The 24,341-nt window shown below is 38.1% G+C and overlaps 1 protein-coding gene across 2 annotated transcripts in view; it reads left to right on the top strand.

The window, feature by feature from the left end:
* The window catches only part of rint1 (RAD50 interactor 1), a 31,383-nt gene that overhangs the window by 5,746 nt on the left and 1,296 nt on the right, over nucleotides 1-24,341 (top strand). The window contains exons 3-13 of one of the 2 annotated variants that reach the window (XR_011596277.1): nucleotides 843-1,016; nucleotides 2,752-2,901; nucleotides 4,628-4,784; nucleotides 7,374-7,484; nucleotides 8,279-8,504; nucleotides 9,592-9,729; nucleotides 12,837-13,036; nucleotides 13,706-13,920; nucleotides 16,692-16,872; nucleotides 19,732-19,850; nucleotides 21,688-22,034. Coding sequence is in view for 1 of the 2 variants with exons in the window: in XM_070897309.1 (XP_070753410.1) it covers nucleotides 843-1,016; nucleotides 2,752-2,901; nucleotides 4,628-4,784; nucleotides 7,374-7,484; nucleotides 8,279-8,504; nucleotides 9,592-9,729; nucleotides 12,837-13,036; nucleotides 13,706-13,920; nucleotides 16,692-16,872; nucleotides 19,732-19,850; nucleotides 21,688-21,910 (1,894 nt within the window). In the remaining variant the exon portion in view is untranslated. Of the gene's footprint in view, nucleotides 1-842; nucleotides 1,017-2,751; nucleotides 2,902-4,627; nucleotides 4,785-7,373; nucleotides 7,485-8,278; nucleotides 8,505-9,591; nucleotides 9,730-12,836; nucleotides 13,037-13,705; nucleotides 13,921-16,691; nucleotides 16,873-19,731; nucleotides 19,851-21,687; nucleotides 22,799-24,341 lie in introns of those variants that run through there. The other variant, XM_070897309.1, reaches the window with a different exon arrangement.

Genomic DNA, 24,341 nt, shown 5'->3' with positions numbered 1-24,341 from the left:
AGACCTCCCCAGTAGCATTTTTTGTGCTAACTACTGGACTTCTTATTAGCCAGTGTCAGCTTGGCTCAATTGTTGACGGTGTTTGTTAAGAGTGGAAATTTGACTAGGACATCAGTACTCTTCTCCAAATCTCATGCGATCTTTAATATCCACCAGAATAAGCAGAGATTATTATCTCATACAAAAAATAGCATATCAGCTAGGATGACACCCCAGTGCATTACTAAGAAAGTGCTGCATTGTCAAAGATGCCATCCTTCGGAAAAGACATAACCAAGGTCCGGTTAGCCTATTCTGGTGTTTCAGATAGATGTTAAAATTCCCATGTCATGACTTTAAGAAGACTGGGAGTTCTGTTATTGTCCTGATCAATAATCTCCTCCACAGTCAACACCACCAAAACAGACTAAATAGTTATTTATCTGATTGCTGTTTGTAGAGATTATCTTGTGTTCAAAATGGTGACTGGGCTTGCCCTTGTATCAATTTTATGATAATTATTTGCTTATAAAGTGGTTTGAGATGTTTTGGAAAAGATATACAATGCTATATAAATGCCCATCTTTTTAAAATAGAAGGGTTATCCTTTGCTTGCCTCATTTAAATAGGGCCTCCTTAGCCTGCTTGGCTAGCTATTTTTAGCTACATGGTCTGTTCGTCACAAAATATAGAATGCCCCCAGTTTTGAAAATGAGTCACACCTAAGCACAGGGCCTGCCATCTCCCTTTACTGAAATCCTGGTGACAACATGGGTATGGTTCAAACTTATTGATGTAGCCTCACTTTTTTTGTGTTTAACATGCAGTGATACTATTTTTATAATATTGTATTATCTCCCCAGTGATTGCATTCAGCAGCATCTCATGACAAATAGTGTCTCAGATGCTGCCAGTACTCTGGTTTCCATGGCAGAACTAGATATAAAGCTTCAAGAATCATCTTGTACTCACCTGCTCAGTTTCATAAGATCCACTGTCAAATTCTGGCACAAAATTCTCAAGGACCGACTAACCAAGTAAGTTTAAACACATTATAGTATCAGCTGCTAGAAAATGGGTTAGAATGTTATTGTCAGAGCCTTGTATGTAATAGAATAAAGGTTGGCAAAAATGAAATTGCAGAGGAGAAAATATCTTTTTTTTTTCTTTCAAATGTTATCTTGTATAAAAAAATGTCTTATAATTAAGAACAGTTATTATTCCCCACATGTCATGCCTTATTTTTCTGTAAAGGCTATCAGTAGAAAACCTTCTCACATTATGAAAGAAAGGCAAAATGCCTGGGCTGGGCTTATTGTGATCCCCTGAATAGCTGGTTATGGGTGAGCATTGGGAGAGCCTAGCGAAGTCACCTATCTATTTGTCTCTTTTGAGGCAAGAGAATGAGGGCATTTCTCCAACAGAGAAAAAATAGCCATAAATTAAGCTCCTCCATCTTTCGGATAAGACGTTAAACTGAGGCATTGTCCGCCCTCTCCGATCCCATGACACTATTTGAGGAAGAGCAGGGGAGTTCCCCTGGTGTTCTGGTCATCATTTATCCCTCAGCCAACATCACTAAAACAGATTATCTGGTCATTTATCGCATTGATTGTGGGAACTTGCTGTATGCAATTTGGCTGCTACATTTTCCTATATTACAACAGTGACGACATTTCAAAAAGTACTTCATTACTTGTAATGTGATTTAGGATATCCTGAGGTTGTGAAAGGTGCTATATAACTGCACATTCTATCTTTTTTTATTCTATCTCTTTTTCCTATCTTTTGTACATAAAGTCTGGTAAAATCAGACTGTGTCTGGTTATCGTCCTTGTTTTATTTTCACCATCCACCTTGGCTTGCGAACTTCCAAAGCTTCTCTTTGTGGTCTCATAAGCTTCCTTTTGTTTACAGCTCGTCTTCCCCAATGCGAGGCAGAGTTCCATTGACCCTATGGGAGGTAGAACTTATTCAGACTTCCTACTGTCACAAAAAGTGCTTTATATCAGCTATAGGGTTATAGTCGATATAGAGCACTTTTAGTGACATTGGGAGTACGAGTACACTGCCTTTTAACACAGGGAAAGAGCTAATCTGAGGCTGGAGATTTGGACACCGATCAAAAGATACTAATCGTGACCAATGACACAGAGCAGTTGGGGGTAGTTGAGACTGAAGAAGTTTGTAATGACTACACAGATGCCAGCATATAGAGGAAGACTGAGAAATGGGACAGTTATTGCACTGATACTTTGAGAGATTAGGAAAGTGATGCACAGCAAAGAATAAAAGGATTGAGAGCTTGGGAACAGAAAAAAACCTGAAAGGATGAATGGGTAAAGAAAATTATCAAATAAAATCCAGATTACATGAGATAAATAAGGTAATACATAAAATTATTACGCTGGTATTGTACAAGGTATTCTTTATTTCTTTGCTTTCTTGCCAATGTTCTCCCCTTCCCCCCTGAGGACTTGATTCTCGTTTAAGTATAGTTCCTCAGGAGCTACAAATAAACTGCCTGTTTTCATTTGACACAAAGTTTTGGAAGGCTATTTGACTGTAGAGTAGTTTTGGGGGGAAAATCACTGTTGTTCTAAATCCTGTCTTCACGTGTTAAGTACACTTCCACCAGAGATTGCTGGATAAGTCGGAAGAGGGAACCCTGGCTCATTTTTCCCCTTCCTACCTGAGAGCCTTGTCAATGTATATAAGTTATGAGTGAATTCCGTTTCTAAAAATAATCATTAAACACTTTTTTCTGTGTAGTGATTTTGGAGAAGTCTTAAAGCAGCTGCACTGGCCTTTGATTGGACCTGCACAGCCCCAGACTCCTGTACTGGCATCAGCTGCAAATTCAACAGAGCTCAACAACAACCTGGAAACACTTTTCACTCAGCTTCTCAAGTTACAGACTTCGTATCCTTTCCTAATTGGATTTAGTAAAGTTATAGTACTTCTAACATATGGATTTACCTCGGAATAAAAATATCAAACCAGTTCCATTACATTGTGTCAACTTGAAGACTTCTGATTTTAGTTCCAGAGTTGCCTCAGTTGGATGAGGTGTGTCAGTTCTCAGTCACCAGGAGGTGTATGATCTTGGGGGAGGGGTGCTCTTGTGAGATTTATCTCATGTGAGTTGTACTTCTTTTCCACCTGGTGCAGCCCAGACTGTCTTGTACCCCTCCCGAGAAGGATGAGTAGCCACTAGCAAGATGCTAGGGAATAAACAAAATCTACCGGGATGGAGGTGGGAATGGGAGAACAGAAAGAACATCATTGAGAATGCTGATTACATTTGCAGAGCAAATCATAGCATGGGATATGCATTAAATTTAGTTACAACAGATTCAAAAATGCTGATGCATATTAAAAGTCTAATTTGCCAATTTTCTTATAGTTAGAGTTGTAACGGGGAAGCCATTTTGACCAGTTTGATTTTACTTTGGCCCGGAATTTGCGTTCCTGATGAGGGCGCACTGGGCAGCGTTCACTGTCATTTCGCCTTTGAAACTGACCTCAACTTCAGCATTTAGCACGTGCACAGCCTAATGCATAAATCCTGAAGATGCGGTTTGTCATTCACTGCTCCTCCACAGGCTGCGCACCTCCTCTCCCCCCGCCCCCCCCCCCCCCCCCCACACGTACACAGCTGGCAGTCAGTGAAATCACTCAAAGCATGGAAACTGACAAACTTTGGCTCTTTTGCAGTAATTACATTGTTAAATTCCCCACTAAAAGTTAGACCCAAAGGCATGAGGTGTAACTGAGGTTTTAACAACATATTGACTGTTAAGCATAGATCACGGCCCTGAAAAATGAATTTTAATTTTGTGCAGAGTCAAATTTATCCATTTTAATAAAAATTAAATATTTAATAAACTTTAAAAAAAAAAATGTTTTTTCAATGTTTGTTCATCTTTATTCCAGGTTTGCCTTTTCCCCATGTGGGAGCCCCAATCTTTGCTTTGCCCTTTAACGTTTTTTTAAAGTTTGAATTTTAAGAGCTTACCCACTTTCTGGTTTGCTGTTTGATAATTCTGCATTTTAATTGGCTGCTTAGACAGTTTGTTGATATCACAGCAGCTCGCACTATGGGATTCCCACTACACTCCATTGATTTGAATTATGTGTCTGAAAACCCGAACTTCTCGAAACAGACAGCGGCGAATTGACTGCAAATTGCGGGTGTTTGTGCTTTATGGAGGCATCACTTTCCTGTTGTACTAACTACTTTTGACCAGGAGATGGTGACAAATATAGATTGTTTTGTTGGTAATAAAGCATTGAAATTCCTTGCTGACCATAAACCTGTCATCCGGCAGGTCTGTTGCTTCAAGGCTTTGGGTTTGTTAATTGCCTTTTTTATTTTTCAGTTTCAAATATAGTTTCCAAGGTAGGAGAAGTTTGTCTTTTTTTTGTTTTATTAAACTATGTTTGTATTTTGCCTACTTGAATTGTGTTGTCATTTTTTATTGTTTGACAAGCTTTGTGCAAGTAATAATTTTGTTAGTAATTAGGTGCAATTGTTTCTGGTAAAAACTTATTGAATATTGCATTTTTTGGGAGTACTTGGCAGAAGAGTATTTTTTAAATTATCTTCAAGACTCCGATCAAATTTAACCTTAACTTATTGATACAGAGATGAACTAATAACTAAACAAAAACAGTTACCAGAGAAGTATGATGTTCCTCCTTCCTTGCCTATTGCAATTCCCATTCAGCTCATGTTACTACCACTACAGAAGAGATTTAAATACCACTTTTCTGGGAACAGACAAACCAATATGCTAAACAAGGTTTGGTGTTTTGTTGAAACTTGTATTTAAGATTGTGGGAATGTCTTGCTTGGTAGAATAACACAATAAACCCTTCCATAGCTGGAAATGCCTAACTTGCATTTACTATCACAGATTATTTTTCCTGATGTTTTTCAGTGAAATATTTAAATATTAGACAGGAACAATCTAGGCTTGTACAATATTTTTATTTCATTTATTAACCCGACAATAGTTGTGCACAATCAAATCCTGTAAGTGGAGACAATGGCCCGGGTTTTGCGGTCAGTGGTGAAGGAACGGCGCTCGCCGTTCATTATGCTTAGAGCTGGCCACAGACCTTTTGCAGACTTTTGAGTGACAATTTGCGGTATTTAGAGATCCTTTTCAACGTGGTGCCCTCTACAGGGGATCTGTGGAATTTGTTAACAGGACAAGCAACAGAGTAGTGTGCCTCTTCAATAATTGATGAATCCTCACTGAGACACACAGTTTAAACCAGGAAGTGTAAGTCAGAATATTTAACTCAATGTAAAATCGTGTATAGAAAGCAAAATAAAGAGAGCGAAAGAAAGATGAGATTAGAGAAAAAATAATTAAAACATTTCCAACTTTAAATTCTGAAGGAATGAGACTCCACGCGTAAAATTCAATTTTAAGGGCCAGAGATGTTGTTTGGCAGTAATTAAGACTTATCATATCCTTAAATATTCATGTACACCTGAATGCACAAGCCCTAACTTTTTCTGGCGTGTTTACTGGGCAACTAGTGGGAAACTACAGAAACATCACGCCCTTCGTGTATTTTAATGCCGAGTCTATCGGTGGGAGTTTATGATGTAGCAAAACCTGTGGAGGAGCAGGGCAAATCAGATAGCTATTTCCATATTTAACTGCACATGTGCAGTGCCAGATGTTGCTTTCCCATTTACTCCATAATAACGGTGAGCACTGATAGCATCGCCATTATTTCTATTTTATAATTCACGCCACTCAAATAAATGTGTCTTCCATGATATGGTTTGTATAGATTCTGGTCTCTTCTGAACCAGTCCTTATATTTAAAAAAAATCAGCTTGTTTAGTCAGAGGGTGGAGTGCTTTAATGGAACTTCATCCAGCAGCTTTCTTCCTTGAGACTGTTCTACTGCACTGTTGCAAGATTCTCCACACTTCCAAATTATCTTGTAGATCCAAATCTCAAGATGCGATATTTTTGTGACCAGCCAGATTAAATTTCTGGGTGATTTCCTTTATGCACCAGCCTAAATGAATTGCAGAATAAAATCAAACTAGGTTATTTTTATAATGGGGCAAAAAAACATTTTGTCTGTCAATTTATAGTTGTTATTTGTATAAATCTACGAGTACAATAATATTTCCTGTAGGATAAAAAATGGTAGTGAATAGAAACAGAATATAATGGGAAAAACATAATGAATATTGGTAGTTAGAAAGTTTTTACAGGGAAAGATACATTTTACACTTAATATTGGAAATAATTTATGCTTTGTGCAGAAACTAGACTTAAAATCTTGTCATTGTGACCTTGTAGGATATATGTAATACATACATACAAAACTAGAAATTAAATGCATTTTTTGGTGAATTGGCTATTGATTAATGATGAATTCTTAGTAGATGTTGGGAGGGTGCTGGTGGTGATCTCCCTAAGTATTTTGAAATGCAAGATCAGATCTCCTGCAATTGAACTCTGCATGCATTAACCAGAGCCACTGGAAAATCATGGCAAAAATAAAAATGATTTATTTTCTTGCAGAAAATTTGAGTATTGTAGATATGTGTAGATATTTTTATTGCTAAATCTGATTATTTTAAGACAATTTTAATTTTCTAGTGATCTCCATTTATGGTAGAGCACTTAAATGGGCATAATATTTCTCAAATGTTCGACTTGTACATAACTTCCTCTTTAAGATGGTTTATTGAAGTTTACAGCACAGAAAAAGGCCATTTGGTCCATCATGTCTGTACCAGCTCTTGCTAGAGTAATGCAAAACAAATCCCACAGTTCAGACTCTTGAAATATTTTCTTCTGTTTAACATTTTTTTAACTTTAAAGATGCAATGGTCTCTATCACAACTATTCTGTGTGACAAAGCATTCCATGCTCCAACACTCTTCTGCATAATGAAATGTCTCCTAATCTGTCACCCTATTAAGCCCCATTCATTATTTTAAAAACTTAAATTAGAACCGCTTAGCCTTTGCTTCATTGGAAAAGGTCCCAGTATTTCACATCTTTCCTCAAGTGGCTTTGCAAAAAAAAATGCAGCTGTGATGTTGCAGTCCTAAATTTTCTTCAATTTTTATACATGTTTCATTAGAAAATAGTTGAATGTGAGCATTGATATATATATTTGTATTTTTAAACTTTGGATTGTCATTTTGAGAAAGCTAAACATGTCACCTTTAGTAGGATTCATCTTCATGAACAAGGTGTACTGTTTTTGTTTTAACCTCTATTGTGAACTGACTGTTGGACCACACATTCTAAAAATCCTGTTTTCAGTATGCACATGAACTCTTTTAAATGTGAGATAGTATATTGTTGGAGCAAGTAGCAAATATGTTCAATTTATTTTTATAGCCAGAGTGGTACCTGACACAGGTGCTAATGTGGATTGGAAACCATATCAAATTTTTTGAAGAGAAAATTCAGACCATCGTAGATAAAACAGACTCACCTTTGGATGCAAGGGTAACTTTATATAACGTTTAGTCAGAAAATTATGCTTTCTAAAAATGTTTTGTATAAAATAATACTCTAAGAATATTGTCTTAAGTTTTTTTTAAATGTATGTATAAATTTATTATTTTAGTGTTTCCTTGTTTGCATGTTACCCTATTTTGACTAAAATTTTGACAATATTTAATTGACAACTGCAAGTAAAATAAGAATCTCTACCAAACTGTTTCTGATAGGTGAGGATGTTTAAACTACATATTTTATTTATCCCTTATTTTGCTGCTGTTTTTCCTCTTCCTTTTGGTTCCTTCCTCATCTCTGTCCTTGCTAAATGTGACGTGAAATTTCCATGAACAAGAAGATTAGAAAAATTTTTTTTTAGAAGCTACATAGGGTTTGAAAACCTACACAGATAATATTGCCTTGCCGAACATTTTTATTTACCTTAACAAATGGAAGACTTTGAACTGATTTCCGATAAATGGTTAGTTGGATAACAAAGTCAGTAATTGAAGGTTTAACATTCAGATCGGAAAAGATAGGACAACTGAACTGGAGGATTTTGCATCAGTTTCGTCTTTTTTTTCAAGCATGCACACAGTATTTACACACAGTATTTACACACAGTATTTACACACTGCTGCATGTTTTTTCCGCAGCTGCAAAAATGGTATCAGAAATTAGGGTGTGCAATCCTAGAACATATTATCAGATCATACCTTACTCACAATGGCTTATTATGAAACTTGGTAGTGTTTAGACTAAATTGTTCCAGTAACATGTTTCCACTTGCCCTTGTTCTTTAGCTGGAGTTCTCACGGGGTCTGGTAATGCTGGTTTTGGAGAAGATGTCTGCTGATATTCCCAGGCTTCTCTATGATGATGGCCTATTTTGCCACATGGTAGATGAAATATTATTGTTTGAGAAGGAACTGCATAGTGCCCATGGCTATCCTAACAACCTCCCAAACTGTATGCACATCCTTTCAGAAGAGACCTGCTTTCAGAAATGGTTGACCGTAGAAAGAAAATGTAAGCACAAATGGAACATTGAGAAATCTGATAAAAATGTAGGCCGTGGTAGAAGAGTAATTCTCCTGGAACTCATTTTTCTATAGGTGAATAAGTGAATCTGTTGCCTGACAGGTCCCAGTGCAATTTAATATCTTACTGTTTTTATGTGTATATAGTTGATTCACTGTTGCATGTAAATTCCATTGGATAAATAATGGCCCAAAAATTCCTGCCTTCCCGGTCCGTACGGAGTGTCTATGAACCTGGGAAGACATCGGAAAAGCCAGTTTTCAGCGCGCAATGTGCACGTGCTGAAAACCGGCTTTTCCGATCTGTCAAGCTGGAGCTTGACAAATGATCCGCAGATCGGGAGCGAGGACATTTGCTTAGGAAAGATTGCAGGATTTACGCATATCTTGCCCAGCAAATGTCCTCAAAATTCTTGTGCCTGATAAAAGCAGGCGCATAGCCTACTTTTAAAGACGCAAGTGTTTAAAAACATACATAAACATAATTAAATTAAATAAACACATTTTATTGTTTAAAAACTCTGCCCACTCCCACTAAAGTAAGTTTATTTTTAACCTGAATTACAAAACTTTGGAAAAAAATCTGAAAAATATTGTTTTTTTCTAAGGCATTTATTAACTTTAATTTCAATTAATTTTAATTGTGTGAGGTCTGTTTTTTATAATTTTTTTCCATTAGTAGCTATGAGAACTTGTAGATACGGAGTTCTCATTGCTATTGATGAGAAAGCTGTGGAATATTGTACCTGATTGGCTGAGCAGTCAAATGTGACTGCATCTTCTGCGTGGGAACCCTTCAGACGGGAGCGCGTTTCGCAGCGCGGGAAGAGAAGGCCTCCCCACCGGAATCCAGGGCGCCTCCTAGACCTAAAAATTCTCCGGTCGGAGGCAATTGCCCACGGGAAGTTTCCGACCGGAATTTCCAGGCCAATATTTTAGAAACGTGTGTAAAGTTGTAAATTATACTGAAGCAAAATATATGCACATATATTTCTTGTGTTTAAAAATTAACTCCAATTCACAGGCACCCATGATTGATGAAGATATAAATGATTGTGTTCGTTCTTGGCTTTCAGTTGCTTTAGAAAAGATGGACTCTGTGTTGTCTTCAGAAGCTGCATGGACATCCCAGTATAAGGACATCACTGATGTAGATGAGATGAAAGCTCCAGATTGTGCTGAAACATTCATGACACTTCTTTTAGTTATTACAGGTAAAGAGACTGATGAGGTTTAGTACTTTCTACCTGGATGTGTCCCATATATATTGTAATGTAATGTATATTTGCAAGGCTGCTCTGTAGAGTTCTGTATCCATTTCAATAAAGTAGCTATTGACATAAGAAGGCATGGAAGGAGAAAATAACTTTCAGGCCCTCAACCCCTTTGCTTTCACGGAAAAGGTATAATTCATCCACCCTGGCATGAACTTAGCGCAACTCATTTAATTTCTTGACTGCAAAGTTTCTCCCTATCCAACAAAGATAATTGAGAAAAACGACAGAATATTTGTCTAACCTTATTCATCTTTGACTAGTTGCTTTCCCATTGTTGGCACCCTTCACTTTGATGAACACCAAAAGGAAAAACATACAGAATATTCAGAACTCAACTTTTTTTTTTATAACGCAGTATGTTCTTTATATTCAATTAAATCTTTTTAAAAAATTGTTCTCCGGTTTTGGGCGATTCTGGCAAGGTTGCATTTATTGCCCGTCCCTAACTGCCCTGAGAAGGTGGTGGTGGTGCCTCTCCTTGAACCTCCGCAGGCCTGTGTTGGTGGTGAGCTCATAATGGTGTTAAATAGGGAAGTCCAGCATTTTCACCCCATGACAATAAAGGAACAGTGATAAATGTTCAAGTTAGAATCATGTGTGATTTGGATAGGGACCTGGAGGTAATCGTGTTTCCATTACATTGCTGCTCTTTTTCTTCTCTGTGGCAAAGATTGTGGGACTGAGAGGTGGCAGGATGTATATTGTTTGCTGCCAGGGGTGCCGATCAAGCACACTGCTGTATCTTTGATGGTGTTAAATCTTTTGAAAGTTGTGGCAGCACCCATCCAGGTGAGTGGCTGGTATTTCGTCACCTTCCTGACTTTGAGTTTTGTACGTGGAGAGGCATTGATGGGTCAGGAAGTGAGCCACTTTTTGCAACGTATCAGTCCCTGCCCTGCTATTGTAGCCAGTGAGTTGATATGACGGGTCCAGTTCAATTTCTGCAAAATGGTGACACTCCAGATGTTGATGGTGGGAGCAGGAGACTTGTCAATCATGGTGCTGTTGAAGGCCAAGGGAAGCTGGTTGGGCTTTTTCTTGCTTTACACTTGCGTAGCTTGAATTTTATCTGTCATTTGTCAGCCCAAGCCTGGATGTTGTCCGGGTCCTGCTGTGTAGGCTGCTTCATTATTGGAGTTGTTGTTAATGTAGCTGAACATTGTAGAATTTTCTGTGGTCAGCCACACTCCTGACCTCGAGACTGATGGAAGGTCATTGATGAAGCAGCTGTTGATATTTGGGTTAATAAGGGCAGCACTGTCCTAGGGTCCCGATGATTGGTCCCCAACAATCATGGCTGTTTTCCTTTGTGTCAGATATGACTCCAGGCACTGGAGGGTGACTGACTCCTAGTGATTGCAGTTCGAGGGCTGCCTTGATGTGGGCAATTACTCTCTCTTCTGGCATTTAGCTCTTGTGTCCATGTCTGGATCAAGGCTGTGTGATTCTGTAGCTCAGTGGTTCTGGTGAAACTAAACTGAGTATCAGAAGCAGGCTATTGGGGAGGGTTTGTCACTTGCTGACTTCTTTGATGATTGGGAAGAGGCTGATAGGATGGTAATTGGCTGGGCTAGATTTATCCTTTTTCTGGGTGGATATACCTGAGTAATGTTGGCAGATTCCAGAGTCATAATTGCACTGAAATAGATTGGCTAGTTTTGTTGTTCATGGTTTAAATGCCACAGCCAGGATGCTGTCGTGGTCCCTAATCTTTGCTCAGAGAATTGTGAACCTGTGGAATTCTCTACCACAAAAAGTTGTTGAGGCTAGTTCATCAGATATATTCAAAAAGGAGTTAGATGTGGCCCTTACGTCTAAAGGGATCAAGGGGTATGGAGAGAAAGCAGGAATGGGGTACTGAAGTTGATGATCAGCCTTGATCATATTGAATGGCGGTGCAGGCTCGAAGGGCCGAATGGCCTACTCCTGCATCTATTTTCTATGTTTCTATGTCCAGTGTACTGAAGCACTTCTTAATGTTGAGTGTTGTGAACTGAATTAGCTGAACATTGGTGTCTATGATAGTAGGAAAGAGGCTGATTAGAAATGCCCACTTGGCTGAAGATGCTTGTAATTTCAGCCTGTGTCTTGCACTCGTGCTGGGCTCCACCATGATTAAGGACAGAAATATTCATGCAACTTCCTCCTCCTGTTAGTTGCCTTTGTCCACTGAGTGTGATAGGACCACATAGCTTTTTCTAATCTGTTGGTCGTAGGACCTTTTAGCTTTGTCTATAGCCTGCTTGCTGCCTCTGGTCTTTAGCATACAGGTAACTCTGTTGTAGCTTCATTAGGTTTTTGCCTCATTCTAAGGTAAAATGCTGCTCCTGGCATGACTTTCTACACTCTCTCCATTGAACCAGAGTTGGTCTACTGGCTTGATGGGAGGTATGAGAGATGTACTGGACCATGAGATTACAGATTGTGGTGGTATACAATTCTATTGCCTTTGATGGCCCACAATGCCTTGTATATTTTCCCAGTTTTGGGCTGCTAGATCTGTCCAAATTAGCGTGGCGGCAGTGCAAAACTACACAATGGGGGCTGTTCTCACTGAAGGCGACATTGAATCTTCACATTCGGTGTGATGGTTAATTCTGTCTATCAGGTTGGTGAGGGATGAGGTCAAATAAGTTATTCCCATCACTTTACTTAGAAACTTATAAATTCATGTTTTTTTTAAATACATTTAAATATTAGGATTTGATTTTTTTTTTATTAAAACAATGAAAGATTACTTTCAAGAAAGTGGGTATTTAAAGGGAGAAGTGCCTTCTATATCTGACCCAGTCTGTAAAAGCCAACACGGCCATCAGGAGTCATTATTGGGTTGCGTTTTTGTGCTTTTTTGGGGGGGGGTAGGGGTTTTCTTTTCATTTGAATCCTTGCTCTTAATTAGTATTAGATTTTTAAAAAGAGAATTTTGTGAGTTTGTTAAATGCAAAGGAGCCAAATTGGTGAGATTTTTTGTGTACATAATGTTTGCTTTTCCATTTCTTCAACTTTTATATTTCTGAACTAGATTTTCATGGTTTTTCTTACAGACCGGTATAAGGGCCTTCCTACAGCTGCCCGAAAGCTGCAGTTTTTGGAACTGCAGAAAGAGCTGATTGATGATTTCAGGATTCGTCTAACTCAAGTGATGAAGGAGGAGACCCGTTCTCCTCTAGGTTCCCGCTACTGTGCCATTCTGAATGCTGTCAACTATATAGCAGCGGTGCTAGCAGATTGGGCAGATAATGTGGTAGGAACATTCATACCTCTGCAGTAGTAGTTACGGAAAATTTGGATTTGATGGCAAGAAAGAATACATTTGTTTCAAAATAACTACATATGCTTTAAGTATCTCCAGTAACAGAGTAATGTAGACTAGAGTAGGTTGACTTAGTATTATGGTATTAAGTTAAAGGCTTCTGTTTATATGGTGCCCAATTACATCTATCAAACTTTTCAAAGTGCTTCACAAGCAATTCATTACTTTGAACTGTTAATGTAGCCCCATTTTGTACACAGCATGATTCAATAAATAGAAGATGAGTAACCAGGTCTGTTTTTGGTGGTGTTTGCTGATGAGAGTTGACCAGGGATCTTTAACTATCAGAATGGGCAGTCCAGGTATCGGTTAAACAATCATGTGAAAGGATAGCCCTTTTAAAATGCAACATTTCCAGTGGTAACCTAGATTGTGCTTAAATGTTACTCGTACAATGTTTAAAATATATAATTTTGTTAATCTGAAAAAAACTGAGAGAAGTTTCTGGTGCAATTTAGAGAATGTTGGATCACTTACAACCTTTCTTTTTAAATCGCTAAGCTAATTGATTTTAGTAATTAAGAGGATAAGATGCATGTTTATGAAATTGGGTCAAAGAACTATTCTCCAAGTTTAGAAATTTGTTTTCTTTCTGTGTAGTTCTTTTTGCAGCTTCAGCAAGCAGCACTTGAGGTTTGTGGAGAGAGCAACACCATGACTGAGTTACAGCTTGGACAGCTGGCCTCTCTTGAAAGCTCTGTCTTCGATAATATGATTGACTTACTAGAGCGTCTCCGATATGATATGTTGACACGACAAGTAGAGTATGTCTTCAGAGAAGTGAAGGACAAAGCAAAACCTTATAAGAAGGAAAGGTGAGTATTGAGGGTATTTGAGCAGCTTACTATATTGCATTGTCATGTATAACTGGAGAAATGAATATCATTTAACCCATTAAGATTAAGACTTTAGAATTGGCATTGAATATTTTAAAACTGTTAAACACTAGAGTATGAATAAAGGAGGAGAAATTGTACAAAGACAAAGGAAATTGATGGCTTCTCTACTCAGATTGGGAGAAAGTTAAAAATCATGGTTTTGCTGATGCCTTAAAATCCATCCATTATACTCAATGGTCATTAAAGGAAACAAACACTATTTATGAATAACGAAGGAGGATTTGACTTATTTCAAAACTTCTGCAGTAATTAGGCAGAGGTACAGTAGAGTTAGTATTCTTGGGAAAGTCAGCATCCATGCTTAAATTTTACAGGTTGAATTCTGCACCCATCACTCCCCCACTTCAGTTTCCCCCCCTTTTGCTCCTGAAGCCAGTGTTGTGTTGGGGTACTGGCAGCTTTCTGGAACTTACAAGTTGGGCAGTCTCCATGAACCTAGATAGTGAATGTCACAACCATGCCTGATTTTGGTCTTGCCTAACATCCATATGTGTACTTTCCACTTGAGGTCCCTGCCAAAGTCAGTTAACTTAATCCAGACCAGGAATGAAACTTGGGCAATTCCAGGCTTATATGCCTTGGGGCCAAACAGTGATGTCCACTCACCCACTGAACCATTGGTGAAACTCAACATATTGGCCCGGAATTTGCGATGAGAATAACGGTGAGGCTAACAACACTCACATTTATAATGGAGTAAATCTGACTGCAACCTCTGGGTTCCACACATGTGTAGTTTAATGCAGAAATCCAGAAGTTGCTGTGATAGATTCCCTGCTGCTCCACAGGTTGCACTGTTGCAGTCCTCACCACTAGACTCTGCCTTGAAATGGTGCGAACTTGCTGTACTTGCCCACTAGATCCACACTAAAAACAACTGAAAAAGTTGGGGCTGGTGCATTCGGCAGCGAGTTTTTAATGGTGTGATAAGTGATAATTATTGCTGAACAACCTGTGGCCCTGAAAAATTAACTTTACAAGTGTATAGTCTCATTCCCTCAAGAAAATCAGTGTTGGAGATTTTAAAAATAATAATTAAAATACTTTGTTTTTACCTTTTCTTTCTGTCTCTTTTGCTCTCTCCCTTAATCTCATCTAGTTTTTGTTTTGTTTTTTGTATATTATTTAAATCTAATTTTATATTTCCTGCTGTATTTCCTGGTTTGGACTGTGTCTCAGTGAGGACTCTACATTCTGATTGGTTGAAGAGCCTCGCTATTGTTTCCTAACAGATACCCTGTAGAGGGTGCTGCGCTGGAAAAGATGCCAGATTTGAGGGAATCACCACCGCAAAAAGTCTGTGGGCAGCTGTCAGTGAGGTGAATGGCGAATGCTGTTCCTTCGCTGCTGAGTTCAAAATCCAGGCCATTAAATTTATTTTAAGAGTTTCAATTTAGTGTGGTCAATTGTGACCTGATGTGTAGGATCTGAATTGATCAATTGCAGCAATTTGGTTCACTTACAGAAATTTAATCCCAAACTCTTTAAGGACATTAACAAATTTGATTAACAGCAATAGGTTTGTTACTGAGAACTTTACAAGTAACAATTGTATGCAATGTTTAAAATAAAATGGGTGTAACTGAACGTTGCTTGAATGAACCACATTGGGATTAGCTCTGATAAATGTCTTAAACTTTAACATTGCCATGTCATCTAACAAATTCTCCAAGGAATACAAAGCAGTCATGTTGTGGTTACTGGTGCCATTGTTAACAAATAAAGATCAATGAGTAATTGCTTTCCTGTACAATATTAAATACTGAGCTAGATCCACTAAGACTCTATTAAAGCAAATTTATATTTTGATTGTAATGAGCCAATATTAGATCATATTTAACATTGGTCAAAAAGCAGTTTTATGCAAGGTTAGACAAACGTTAATTACTGCAGGAGGATCATTGGTAGGTATAAACTGTTTTAAATGCAAGGTTTGCCAGTATATAACACGAATCCTGGAAAATCCCTTTAAAGAAATTAGCAAGATATTTTGTGTAATAGTCTCTCACACTTCTGGGTTAAGTGTTCCATAGTTGCCTATTGTGTACTGTCTATTTGTACAATACATGAGGAGGTTACTCTGGGGATTTTGTGTCTCGACTTGAGATATTGATAAAGCTTTTTCTCTCTCTGTCTGTCTCTCCCTCTTCTGCCCCACCCTGAACCCATCACAAATAGGGAAAGCCTCCCGTTATAAAAAGAATGTTGTTTCATGTACTATTTTTTTACAGCAACAACATTTATTATTCCAATATATTAACTTACATCTCAAATTTAGACATGGCACCATCTACAATCTCATTATATGGCAGTTTTCTGAAACTTTGTAGTGACTTAATTCTTCACTGTCCAATGTCCAAAAAATACATCTTTTGCAACTCATTATGATACTTAATGTCATAACTACTTCTGTCTTGGCTGCAGTAACTCGTTGATCCCAAAGATGGTCAGATTATACTGCCAATATTTGGTTTATTTTTAATAAAATCACATGCTACTGCTTGGGTGTGTTCAGTTGAAGATGCAAGGCATCACTGTCATTTTGCATACAGTAATTGCTACTCATCAGGTCAAGGTTTTAATCTCCATACATTCCATAACTTTAGAAATTGAAAGTCCTTCGATAGTGTGCGTATGTAATAGTACTAGAACGACAGGATCACTAATGCGGGTTATTTATTTTATAGGTGGTTGTTTTTGCCGTCTCAGTCAGACCAGGCAGTAATGTGTTTGTCTAGTTCAGCTTGTCCAATGTTACTGACTCTTCGAGACCTATTGCTGCAGTTGGAGCAACAACTCTGCCACTCGCTTTTTAAATCTTTTTGGCAACTGCTTGCTGAGAAGCTGGACTTATTCATCTACCAGGATGTAAGAAACAAATAAATGATTTTTTTTTAAAAGTGCAAAGAAGACTTGTACTATGATTATAGCTTGTTGTTTAAACTTGCTTAGACGTTTTAGCTGTTGTGCCTTATACATTCAATCATCTTATCAGTGATTAAAGACGTACAATTTAGTCTGTGATTTGCAAAAGTTTGCTATGTAAATTTTTTCAATAGCCATTTCCAAACCAGTAAAATACAGCCGTTACTATATTACAGGAAACAATGATTCTAATCAAATATTTGATTGACCAAATCAATGGCAAAACATACCCTTACCTGCTATCGCTAAAATGGTTGGCTATGATTCAGTCTCAAGTCTACTGGGCTTCCCCTTGCTCTTTTTGTGGCCAGTTTTCAATGATGTATTAAGTACAGAAAAACAGATAGGAGTTGACCATTTGACCCACTGAGTCTGCTCTGCCACTTTGTACGCCATGGTAGCTCTCTAGGGTTAGGTTTTCTACCCATTGACTATGAATATGCAGAAAATCTCACCATATCTTTTTAATCTCATTTCGTTATACTTTCTCTATAAGGGTGATTCAATGATATGGCATTCTATGCAAGCACTGATTCCCATTTGGGAGCACCAAATTGCATAATCACCTCTGCTATCCCATAATAACCTCACTCCCTTAGTCTCCCTTCTAAACATTTGACTTGATTTATGTATCTGTGGTCTTCTGGGGCAGTGTGTTTTCATAACCCTTTGTGTGGAGATATTTTTCCTGGATTTACTTTGAACTGGCTTATTTCTAATTAAGTCCATTTGTTCCAGATTCCCTGATAGAGGGAAAATTCATGTTTCATCTAGCCAGCCAGTTTTCTTCATTACGTTAAACACCTGAATCAAGGCATCTCGTCTCATAACCCAAGTTTACAGTCTTTCATCATAATTAATTACCTTCATTCTATGTATCATTATTATCAGTTCGCACAAAGTTCCCTCCAAGGCCAGTATATTAATGCTAACTGCCCAAAATTGAACTCTATTGCGTGTGCTTTTTTATGTCCTTATTTCTAATGGCCATGGTCGTATTGGTCTGTCATAGAATTTGTTTGTGGTAATGAGTGAATTTTTATCATTTGTATTGGAAAAGTTAAGAATGAGTAAAGGCCATTTATATTTCCCAGGCCAATCTAGCATCCAACTTACTACTAGGGGGATCAAGGGGTATGGCGAGTAAGCAGGAATGGGGTACTGAAGTTGCATGTTCAGCCATGAACTCATTGAATGGCGGTGCAGGCTTGAAGGGCTGAATGGCCTACTCCTGCACCTATTTTCTATGTTTTCTATTAACATTTTTGAATTTCATATAGAATGATGTGTGTATGCATTCCATAGCTGATTTTGGATCAGTATATAAAAGTGATCAAGCTACAAATGCACACAAGTTCCGAAATACATAGAAACAGGCCATTTGGTTCAAACAGTTTGTGATGGTGTTTCGGACTATTTGTTCATATGGAGGATAATCACATTTACCCACCACCCTGTTCCCATATCCATGCAACCCCTTTTCCTTAATCCACCTCTCCAATCTAATCTTCAATGTTGACATAGTTTCTGCCTCAACCACTAAGCCTTGAACCTGTTTCCACTGATGGGGGAGACTAGAACTAGAGGGCATGATCTTAGAATAAGGGGCCACTTATTTAAAACAGAGATGGAGGAATTTCTTCTGAGGGTTGTAAATCTGTGGAATTTGCTGCCTCGCAGAGTTGTGGAAACTGGGACATTGAATAAATTTAAGACAGAAATAGAGAGGTTCTGGGGAGCGGGCAGGGAAGTGGAGCTGAGTCCATGATCAGATTAGCCATGATCTTATTGAATGGCGGAGCAGGCTCAAGGGGCCGTATGGTCTATTCCTGTTCCTATTTCTTATGTTCTTTTGAATTACATAGCCTCACAACCCTGTGTAAATAAGTTTCTCTTACCTGCTTTACTAAATCTTGTATTTATGACACCTCAACTAATGAAGTTTGTTTCTATCTATCTTGTCCCATCCTTTCATAATTTTAAACACTATCATGTCGTCCATAATGTATGTTGTTTTAAACCAAAAGGAGCCAAATTTTCAAGTCTTCATACTGTATTTGCTACCAGGCACCATCCTAGTGAATCTGTGCTGTACCCTCTAAAGACACACTATTTTTCCTATGGGGTGGAGCCCAATACTGCACATAGTACTCTATAACTGAGGTTTTATTAAAGCTTTATATAGGCTCATCTGTATCTCTTGCAATAAAACCTATAGTTCCATTAGCCTTTGCAAAGCTTTATCAAGCAGAGGTCCTGTGAATCTCTAGCCCCAAATCCCATTTCATGGTGGACTTATCACATGAGCTCGATGTCAGTATTTTTTGCATGAATTTGTGCACTTCTGCAGGTAATGACCCAGCACTGCATGTTTCCACTTTGCACACCAGATGATTTCTAATACACAGCCATCTTCATGACCTCTTGATGAAATTGGCAATTTGTGCAGTTATTGTGTAGCAATTATGGGTAGTTTTTAATTGTGTTGAGTGTTCATAATCATTTACCTAGGACTCTTAAAACCATCAGAAAGATACTCTCGGTTGAAAGAACAATGTCACCCAGTCCCTGCTCATCAATGATACAATTTGCCAGTTGATTGAAGACAATGCGTACAAATGTTGAAATAAGGATATTGCCTATTTAATTTACATAGTTTTGTGGCATGGGGTCAGTTAATGTTTTGGAGTTGTATAATGCGTTGCCCCGATGGAATTTAAATATAAGTGCCTATTAAGGCTGCAGCCTTTCAGTTTACAGTTGGTTACTACTGAATTTCTATTTTTGCTTTCACTTTCACAGATTATATTGGCAAATCACTTCAATGAAGGTGGATCAGCACAGCTGCAGTTTGACATGAATCGGAATCTTTTCCCATTGTTTGCCCACTATTGCAAAAGACCAGAAAACTATTTCAAGCAGTAAGTATACGGAGTGTGAGTCTAATAATTCCTGGCAGCTTCAGTTGATAACATTGTATGTTTACAAATTTAAAAAAAAACATCTTTTGTGTAAAGAGATCATTGATTTTGGTGAGGGCTTGATCAAATGCTAACTTAACATAGAATTCTTTTTTGATAACTGCAAATAGAAGAATGTGAAGCTTTTTACAATTATTGAGACAAACTTGTTTTATAACTAAGATTAATTGTGTTGACAAAGTAATTTAAGCTTGAAAATGGGTGCCATTTACAATCAGAAATTTAAACAGAGGCGGCCAATTCAGCCTATTTGTGCCTGTGCAACCACAGGCTCCAAACTAGAGTTATCCAGTCCCATCTTGTTCTTTCCCCATGCCCTTCTTTAAATGTTAATCAAACTCCCTTTTAAACATTGAATCTGATTCAGTAGCGACTTGTGGTAATGTATTCCATTTTCCACTAACCTTTTGTATTTTAAAAAAATTGTCTAAACTTCACCTTTGCTTCTGTTACTAATCCTAAATTTATGTCTCCTTGTTACAAATTTACTAACCCATGGAAATATCTTTCACTACTTATTCTCAAAATTCTGAGTACATCTGCCAGATCTCCCTTAACCTTCTTTGCTACAGTGAAAATTGCCTTAGTTTTTCAAATTTGACTGAATTCTCATTCCTGGTATAATCCCAGTAAAGCTACATTGCACCTTTTCCATAGCTCCAGTAGTTTTTCTATAATGTGGTGCCCATAATACTCCCAACTATCTTGTATCAATACACCTCCTTGACTTTGTATATAATGCCCCTATATATTAAACCTAGAAAGACTATTTGCCATTTGCAGTCCTGTTTTTAAATTGCCACCTCCAGATCTCCATTTCTTCACTAAACTGTATTTGCCACATATCTGCTCATTCTATTTGTACTTGTCCTCCCTGTTGTATCCTGAATTCTTAATTTTATATGATCAGCAAATGTTAATATCTCCACACCATGTCTAAATCATTTAAGCCATATGTAGATTAAGTGAAATCCCACCATAGATTCCTAGGGCATGCTACTAATTACATCTTGCCAAATGAGAACATCCATTCACTCCTCTCTACTTTCTATCCTTCAATCAGAACTCTATCTATACTGCCAATAACCATGCATTAGCCTTAACCATCTTAATAAATGTCCTTAATATTTATATCTACTGTTTCTTGTTTCCCCACATTCTGTTCAAATACTCAGTCCTTCTGTCACCAATCTTTTGAAGCTGCTGAGGCAAAATACTCATTAAGCATTCTCTCCCGGATGCATTGTATTCAGTAACTCATCAAAGATCATCTATTTGCAGTTTTCTTTAAAATAATTGAACAATGCATGCAGAAAAGTTACTTTGCTGTCATTTATTTAAGTGAACCAGTTATATTCTTAACTGGCAGGTTGCCATCTTAGCCTCATGGTCCCTTCTTATCCTCTTAATTATAATGTGCTTATAAAAGCCCACTTTTCTGTTGACAACTAGCCATTTTCATATACTTAGCTCGCAAAGCTCCCTTTTTACTTCTCTGTTTTTGATGTTGATCCTGATTGTCTTTTGTATTCTTTCTTGGACCTCATTTTGATCACCATTAAGCTTTAATCCCAGACATCCTCTTAAAAGGCCCCCATTATTGGCCTATTACTTCTCTGAATTGTCTACATATTCTCATTGTGTTTTGTAGTTATGTAAATAGCAGTTGTGGAACCGGGAAGGGCTTTCCTGCATTTAAAAAATTGTCAATTGCATAAAAATTCAGTAATACTGAATGAGATAAAACATTCTCAGGCTTTATTTTTTTTCCTCCTAGGGTAAAAGAAGCTTGTGTCATCCTGAACCTGAACGTGGGTTCAGCACTGTTGTTGCGAGAAGTGCTACAGACTGCTTCTGGCAATATGACTGATGCAGTCGCTTACTCCGAACAGCCCACAGCTATAGCAGCTCTGAATGAAATTGGAGTTTATAAACTGGCCCCACAAGATGTGGAGATCCTGTTGAATCTAAGGACAAACTGGCCAAGTACAGGCAAATAAGTGAACCTTTGATTAGCTGGAACATCATTGTTGCATTTAAAAATGAAGCATATAATTGATGTGACTCCACAGTGCTGCGTGTTCAGAAGGATAATGATGAGATGGACATAAATGGACACATTGGGTTGGCATTTCCTATTGCTTAATTCACAAGTTCAAACTGTTCTGCATTAAATCCTATTGAATTAAACACAATTGTACTGAAAATGGAGTCTTACGCATTTAAAAAGTAGACCAAGCTGTGTACACAAACTATTCCTTTTAAGCAGTTGTTATGAAACGAGAATACTTGTGTAGTTGTGTTCGAAAGAATGACAGATTGTGATGAATGCTGTTTCAGACCACACATGTGACAAAAAAAGACTTTTTCTCGATTTCAAAATTCTCATCCTTATCCTTATTTTCAAATCTCTCCATGCCCCCCCCCCCCCCCTGCCCTCTTGAGCATCCCTGATTTTAATCACTCCACCATTGGTGGCCATGCCTTCAGCTGCCCAGGCCCCAAGCTCTGGAACTCCCTCCCTAAACCTCTCTGCCTCTCTTTCCTCCTTAAAATGTACCTCTTTGACCAAGTCTTTGGTCATCTTCCATAATTTCTTATGTGGCTTGGTGTCAAATTTATTTGTTTTGTCTTAAAACACTCCTGTGAAGTGCCTTGGGACGTTTACTACGCTAAAGGCGCTATATAAATACACGTTGTTTAAAATTCAAATAGGTTACCATATTCAGGGACTTTGGATCTGGTGCGGTTCAGTATAACTGAAGTGAGTTTTTGTATTTTCTATCTCAGGAAGTTGGTTAGTTAAGCCTGTGCCTACTCCAGTGCATCATTGCTTCTGTTCACTTATCCACTTACTATGTAATAAATCTGGCAGTTTTTAAGCCTGAGCCCTGATTTAGTAAATGTTTGTTGTACTACCACCTGACGGCTATGACTATCATAGTGAAGAAGGTTCTGACTCGCTACAAATTAACTAGTTATTGCGAAGGTAAAAGCACTTACCACCTTATTAGGAGCAAGGGCTCATCTATGGAGTTTTGAAATGCATAAAAGAGTACTGAGGTGAGAAATTGCAATGTTATATTCGTAGCCACACAACGTTGGCCCAACTGAGACAGAAGATGATTGGGAGAAGAGAAAAAAAAGGACATAGCAATACTGCCAGAAAAATACAAACGTTCCACACTAGTACCCAGAGACAGGAGAGTCAAGAGAAGTATTACAGTCCATCAACTCAAACAAAAAAGGGCTCATCAGATTACACCATTATCCAAGAAAATAAAGCATCTAACTCAAGTCATAGCCCCGAGGAACCAACAAGACAGTAAATCCTAATGAAGTCTGTGGAGACCAATTACGTGCAGGACAAACCACCCCCTGGACAGTCCAACAATACAGCAACAGTGAATAACTACAGCAGCAAGATGCAATCATTTACCAGCAGACAAACTGTCACAATATGAATAAAAGCCATCCACGATTATAGTTGTGTGTTAATCAAAGTTAAGGAACGTATAAGAAAGGCTCTGTAATTGTTCAGGGTAATTTCATCTTGGGAGCCAACAGGTTCGTCCGCCTCAGTGGGCACTGCAATTAGGCAACAACTAGGCTGACAGGTGTTCTGGGACCACACAAATAACACACACATTGGGTTAGATGATCCAAGCTGCTGATGGGGAAGGAGCTGGGTTAATCTGCGTGGATGAATATATTGTTAGGAGTTCAACTAGTAAACCAACAAAACAGTAACAGCGGCTTCCGTATTGAATTAAAGTGGACAGGGTTAAGTGACATGTACATAATCCTCTGCTTACAAGATTCCAGCTTTATTAAAGATACAATTTCCGCCATAGAAAGGGAAATTTATTATTAATGGTGATGCTCAGTGTCTGTCTGCATAGAGTTTAAAAAATGAGATATTATACTACAAGCACGTTATATTGAACAGTGGGAAGACATGGAGAGAGAGATTTTAGAGACAATCTAGGTTCCAGTAGTACTGATTGTAATTATGAGGGACTTTATCTATCCTAAGGCAGACTGGAGTAAAAGTTGCTAGAATGCAGCCAGGACCTTTTCCTTAATCACTGTACAATGCAGTGCTAGAGCTGGTTCTGGGATACACAAGTGACTGGAAAGTAGAATAGTGGCTAAAACCTAGTTAGATTCACATTGAAAACATAATGCAAGAACTCATGATCTCAGTATCAGAAAATATTGTGATACGAAACCACTAATCTTTAGATTCTTGCACTCTGCCTTGTGAACCCCACACATAGATATTTGGTCGTCTCTGTTGTACAATAAAAAGAGGACCTGCAGAAAAGCAGGTCTAGTGCCAAGCAACTATCATCTCTGGAATCATAATCAACATTCTTCTCAAGTGTAGATATCTATCGGAAAGCTAATAAAAAATCCATGTACAAATTG

The sequence above is a fragment of the Pristiophorus japonicus genome, chromosome 13 (genome assembly GCF_044704955.1).
Source record: "Pristiophorus japonicus isolate sPriJap1 chromosome 13, sPriJap1.hap1, whole genome shotgun sequence".
Taxonomy (NCBI): domain Eukaryota; kingdom Metazoa; phylum Chordata; class Chondrichthyes; family Pristiophoridae; genus Pristiophorus; species Pristiophorus japonicus.
Note: the sequence above shows the minus strand (reverse complement) of the source record. Positions and strands in the feature narration are given on the sequence as shown.